The 6,085-nt window shown below is 69.6% G+C and overlaps 1 protein-coding gene across 1 annotated transcript; it reads right to left on the reverse strand.

Annotated features, from left to right (window-relative positions):
• Window positions 1-2,763, reverse strand: LOC142019872 (gonadotropin-releasing hormone II receptor-like). Its single transcript, XM_075007221.1, has 3 exons — window positions 2,230-2,763; window positions 1,181-1,385; window positions 1-443 (listed from the first exon to the last, which is right to left on the reverse strand). Exons 1-3 carry the CDS (start codon window positions 2,761-2,763, stop codon window positions 1-3), a joined length of 1,182 nt encoding a protein of 393 aa, XP_074863322.1.
• Window positions 2,764-6,085: the final 3,322 nt, after the last annotated feature.

The following is a 6,085-nucleotide window of genomic DNA, read 5'->3' on the forward strand; positions in this document are numbered from 1 at the left end:
TCACAGGCAGCTGCTGGCCTCGCTGCTGGTCCCGTTGCCCAGGTGGCAGTGGGCCCCAGGAGTCTGGTGCATGGGGCTGGGCGTGGCGCCCCTCCGGGTGCAAGGAGAGCCCCTTGCTGGAGAGCAGGGCCCCGGCCCGGCTGCGCGCCCCCACAAGCAGCAACGCACCAGCCACCTGCCCCTGGGGACGGAGAAGAGGCCGTAGGTGAGCGGATCCAGGCAGGCGTTGAGGAGGCCGAAGAGGAAGAGGATGTGGCTGAGGGACCGCGAGACCGTCTCCTCCATGGCGCGGGGGCAGAACCAGTACCACAGGCCCAGCAGGTAGTAGGGCGTCCAGCACACGATGAAGGAGCTGATGATGGCCAGGCTCAGCTTCAGCACGCGCAGCCGTGCCCGCGGGATGTAGCTGGTGGAGCGGCGCAGGGGCACCTCCTGGGGGGGGACTGGAGCCAGGGGAGCAGGGCTGTGAGGGGGGCAAACGGCAAAGCCCTGCTCCCCCCCACGGCCCACGCCCCAGGTCACGGACCACGCCCCACACCCCACGCCCCAGGTCACGGACCACGCCCCACACCCCACGTCCCAGGTCACGTCCTGCTCCCCCCACGGCCCACACCTCAGGTTGCATCCTGCTCCCCCTATGGCGCAAGGACAACAGGCTTTTTCCCAGCTGTGGGCCGCTGACACGTCCTGAGAGCAATGGCCATCCATAGGGAGCCGCCAGACCCAGTCGTAAGCCTTGAGGCCAGGCGGTGCCCCACCACTGGCTCCAGCCCTCCCATGTGTCCCCAGCCCCCCCTGCTGTGCCCACCCCCACCCCGTGTGTCCCCAGCCCCCCTGCTGCACCCACCCCCCACCCCGTGTGTCCCCAGCCCCCCTGCTGCACCCACCCCCCACCCCGTGTGTCCCCAGCCCCCTTGCTACGCCCAGCCCCCCCATATCCCCAGCCCCCCAGCCCGCTCACCCTGGGTGGCCCCAGCCCCTCCGCTGCGCCCAGCCCCCACCCACCCTGTGCATCCCCAGAATCTCCGCCAGCTCCAGCCACATGCACACAGCCCCCGCCCCTCTCCCCAGGAGCTGAGACATGCTGCTAACAGGCTCCTGGCGACCCCCAGGGCTCTGCAGGTGGCCCGCCATTGAGCGGGAGCGGAGCCCTGCTGAGCTGCTGGCCGGGGGCACTCACAGCAGCCGGTGCCCCTGCGCCGGGAGATCTCGCGCAGGATGCGGGCGTAGCAGCAGAGCATGACGAGCAGCGGCAGCAGGAAGAGGCAGGCGAAGCCGAGCATGTTGTAGGTGGTCTCATGCCAGCGCCGGGGGAAGCTGCCCTGCGTGGTGCACTGGGTGAAGGGCCGTGGGGAGCGGACGGTGACCGTGTGGAACAGGAACAGCTGGAGGCAGCACAGAGCAGGAGAGGGGAGCGTTCGACCCTGGCAGGGGCCTGTGCCCGCCTCAGTGAGCCCATAGTGCCCCTAGGGAGAGGGGGCTGCAGCCCCCCAGCACCCAGGGAGGGAACCACTCAGCCACACACGGCCGAGCTGCTGGGAGCTCGGCTGGGAACAAGCCGCGGGTGCCCCTGGTGCCCCAAGCCCTGGGGACAGACCTCTCTGCCTGCTGCAGCCCCGCTCCGGAGACAGCCACCGGCAAAGCCGCACAGCAGGCACCCCGCGAGCTGGACTCAGCCATGGGCCGGAGCTCCCCCGGCCTTCCCCGCCCTGCCACCCACTGCCAGCCCCCACGTATGGGCTAGCTGGCCTCACCGTGCCCGGGGCCTGCCGGGAGCCGGCTGGGAGCAGAGCGGTGCAGTGCCAGGGCCCCACCGGCGGGACGTGAGGCTGTGGGGGGCTCAGTGCAGAGCAGCCCAAGCCCCATTGCTATCTGGCACAGCGTGCTGGGGTGGGGGCCTCGGGCGGCAGAGGAGCTGTGGGGTGTGCACTGGGGTGGGCAGGGGGCGTGGCGAGCGCTCGTCAGGGCTCCCTCTGCTTTTCCCATCCCTGGTGGAGCGCCTTGTTCTGTGCACCCCCTGACGCGCGCGGCGGGCTGGGGGCTCTGCCAGCCAGCTGGGCAGCACCTGCCTGCTCCTGCCTGCCAGGGAACGCAGGCGGCGGGGGGCAAATCCTGGGGTGGGGACGGAGGGGCGCCGCAGGCAGGAGGGCAGCAGGTCTCTGCCAGGCGTGGGGCCAGCGCGGGGGGTCCCTGGGTACACGCAGAGCTGGGGGAAGGGGCGGTGGGTACCTGGGGCAGGGAGAGCCCGGCGCTCAGCAGCCAGGCCACCGACAGCATGAGGCGGGTCCTGCGGTGGGCCTGGGTGGCAGCCAGCGGGCGCAGGACGGCGGCCTGGCGGTCCAGGCTGATCACCACGGTGACGAAGGCCGAGGCGTACATGGCCAGCAGCTTGAGGTACATGAGGAGGCGGCAGGCCAGGTCGCCCGCCCGCCACTGCACCGTCAGGTTCCAGGCGGCGTCCAGCGGCATCACCACCACGGTGACCAGCAGGTCGGCCGCCGCCAGGTGCAGCAGGAGCAGGCGGACATGGGACAGCCTCCCCCGCCGCCCGCCCGCACCCGCTCGCAGCACCGCCAGGTTGCCGGCAGCTGCCAGGATGAGGAGCAGGAAGGTGAGGACAACGCGGGCCTTGGCCGCAGGGGAGAACGTGGGCAGCTGCGGGGCTCCCTCGCTGCCGTTGGGCCAGGGGCCCCAGCCACAGCCGCCCTCAGAGGGCAGGAGGCTGCTGCAGGCGGCCCAGCCTGGCCCCTGGCTGGTGTTCATCATGGGCACGCGGGAGGGGCTGGCCCAGCTGCTTCCTGCTGGGACAGAGGGATGGCGTCAGGGCCTGCTCATCCCCCCATTGCGCCAGGCTGCACCAACGGAGCCCGCTGGTGCAGGTACCGCTGTCTGGGGCAGGAGGCAGCCGAGCTCAGCGGGAGGCCGGGGCTGCAGAGAGGTGGCAGCTGCCCGGGGACAGGAGCTCAGTGCTGCTCCTGCTTCTCTTCTCAAGCCTCTTCCTGCAGGGTCTGAAGGCCTGGCCCCCCGTGCCATGGGCACCGTCTGGCAGGGCGCTGGGAGGGGGCTGGGAGCTCACTGGGGGAGGTTCCTGGCCCCCGCTGCCCCCTCCTCGCAGGCTGAGCGGCAGTGGGCGGTGGCAGATGGGCCCAGCCATGGCCCTGAGGCCCCCAGGGCACCTGCCTGGGCTGCTCTCGCCCTGAAGAGCTACTGGGGCCGGAGGCTGCTCTCTCCCAGCAGCTGGGGCCGGGTGCAGCTTCGCCTCCCTTCCCACTCTCCCCGGCTTCCCTGCCCCTGCCCTGCGGGGCAGCCCCGGTGTCACAGTGAGGGGCTGCAGCTCAGGTCTGAGGAGGGGTGTGGGGAGGGCTGGGACCTTCCCCGTGGTCCAGAACGCAGCACCCGGCTCGCCTGGCCAGAGAGCTGCTTCCACAGCAGCCGTAACCCCGGCCCAGCGCCCGACTGCCCTGCTCACCTCCAGCCACAAGCTCCCACCTGCCCGGTACCTCGGGCTCAGCGCTGCTCCCAGGCGGTGCGGCTGGCTCCCGCTCTGTGCCCAGCGCCTCCCCAGCATCCCGCGGGCGGCACACGCCAGGCGCCAGCCCACTCCAGGCAGCCGCCCCGACCGGCCCCACCCATCTGTCCAGGCTGAGGGGAGATGCTGCTGTCCCTCTGCCCCCCCACGGCTCCCTGCCGCTGACGCAGCTGATCCAGGAGATGCCCTTGGCAGCTCACCGTGCTGCTGGTACGAGCCTGTTAAAAAGGCTGGCCTCCCCACCCCCGCACAGCACCACCTGCATTCGCACACGCGCTCACAATCCCACACCTGCACTGAGTGAGCAGCACAGGCCGTGACACACTCATGCACGCGCTTCCACCTGCACTACCCCCATCACAGGCAGTAGCACGCTCACACTGAGTCGCCTGCAGCCACACCCCCATGTGCGCTCTCGCACCCCCATCACGCGCATGAGTGTTGTGTCACAGGCCCAGTCACACACATCTCCACTCCCGGCCGCACGCGCCGTCCCCTGCTGTGAGGGCTGTGATCTGTCGGGGCCAGTCGGGGGCACCTAGCCTGGCTGCGCAGCCTCCTGGCCCCGTCACAATGCACAGCAGCCCTGCTGGCCTCTTCAGCCAAAGCCCTGGGCCTGGCTCCCCACTTGGGGGCGTCTGGATCTGCCCAGGAGCAAGGTACGGACCAAGCAGACAGGACATCCAGGGCCTGGGCTGGGATGCACCACAACCTCATTGCAAGCTGGTCCCCTGGGCAGGAGATTCTCTCTGGCTCGGCTGGCTGGGGCTGGTGGCACCTGGTGGTAACTGGGCTGCCCAGGGGTGAACTGGCACAGCCTGGCCTTGCTCAGCAGCCGTCACCCACACGCGCCAGAGCTGGTCTGTTAAGCTCCCAGAGGCACAGGCTAGGTACACAAAAGCAATTATCTAGCGTGCAGAGGCTGGCCCGGTGGGGGCTGCTCTGCGCCCCTCCCCCGCAGCACCCAGAGGTCCTTCGGCAGCACCCTGCACCAGTGCCGCAGGCCTGGCCCTGGCAGCTGGGCCTCACCCCCAAAGGTGGCTCTCTAGTGGCACCCTGTGGCCATGCTGTGGGGAACAGATGGCCAGATGCGGCCTCCAGCCCGTGTCCAGCAGCCATGGGGGCTGAGTACCCCTCATGCTGCAGTGGCTGAGGACCTTGGCCTGCCTGGCTGCACCACAGCAGGGTCTGGAGAGTGCCTGCTGGGGGAGGACAGTCAGCTCCCCCGGGGGTCCCCACAGGGTGCGGACAGGACCCAGGAGCACAGCTCTGTCTCGGGCAGGCCACACACGGGCAAGGGAGGTGGTCCTCCAGCGCACGCCCCTGCACGGCCGCATCCCAGCGCAGGGATCCCCGGCGCTCCCGCTGGCGGAGCATGTGGTCTAGCCTGTGATTTTCCCTGCCGGGGCTGCTGCTTGTCTCCACGGGTGAGCAGGGAACCAAGCAGAGCAGAGCCGGGACCTGCTGCGGAAGCCAGAGCGGTGCTGGGGCTCCTTCATTTGTGGGGGCACCAAGTGACCCGGAGCCCCCAGCCAGCCACGTCCTGCCCCTGCCATAACAGCCCCGACTCCCCCAGGCCAGCAGTGCCTGCGGCCCTGGTGCGCACAGCCCCACCCAGGCCAGCAGCCCCAGCAAAGGGTGTTCCTGGCAGAGGGTACCATGGAGTCAGGCTGCTGCAGCCGCAGGGGGGGCAGCCTGGTCAGGGGAGAGCCCAGAGGCCGGGTGTGCTGAGCTGGGCCTGGGACAGCCAGCTGGGCTGCTTTGCATCTCAAAGGCCGCGGCCCCAGGCAGAAGGAATTAACGCTATTAGCAAGTCAGTTCATTAGCTGCCCCAGAGCCCTCCCCCGCTCTTTTAGCATCTCTCTGTCAAGCCCCATTAGCACTGGCCCTGAAATGGGCTCCCTGGCCCAGCACCCCACTGCTGGGAGCCTAGTGGCTCCCCCAGCTCGCCCACGCTGGAGCCAGGGCAGGCAGGGATCCTGACAAGGACTGTCCAGCACCCCGAACCCCTTCCTGAGCGTTGTGCTCGCCGCCACCCCCCTGCGCCCAGAGCCAGGCCGTGGTGAGCCTCAGCTCTTAGCAAGCCCTGGCCTTTGGGGAGCAGGGGTGCCGCAGCCACAGAGCTCTGACCTGGGCACAGCTGGAGTTCAGGCCTGGGATCTGCCAGCCCTGCAGCTGCTGGGACTCCCTGGGAACAGCTGTGCTCACGTTTCCCACCTCCTGCACTCACATTTCACACCCTCCGGTCCCAGCTGCACTGACGCACTCGCCAAGGCCCAGGCAGCTGAGCCTCGCTTGCCGGCCACAGGCCAGCGAGCGCTGAACGGGGCCCCTCTGCCCGGGGCATGGGACCCCCCAGCTAGTTATGTGGGGCCAAATCCCGCAAGCTGGGCCAGAGCTGTGAGATAAGCAGGCCCAGAACCACAGCTTCACACTAACCCACTGCCCTCACATGTAGCTAACCCTGCACCCTCCATCCCAAAGGGCTTGGCTGCCTGCACGGGGTTCGCTCCCCCACCCCCTGGAATCGCAGCCACCTCTGGGGTGCAATGCAGC

The sequence above is a fragment of the Carettochelys insculpta genome, chromosome 12 (assembly GCF_033958435.1).
Source record: "Carettochelys insculpta isolate YL-2023 chromosome 12, ASM3395843v1, whole genome shotgun sequence".
NCBI classification, from domain to species: Eukaryota; Metazoa; Chordata; order Testudines; family Carettochelyidae; genus Carettochelys; species Carettochelys insculpta.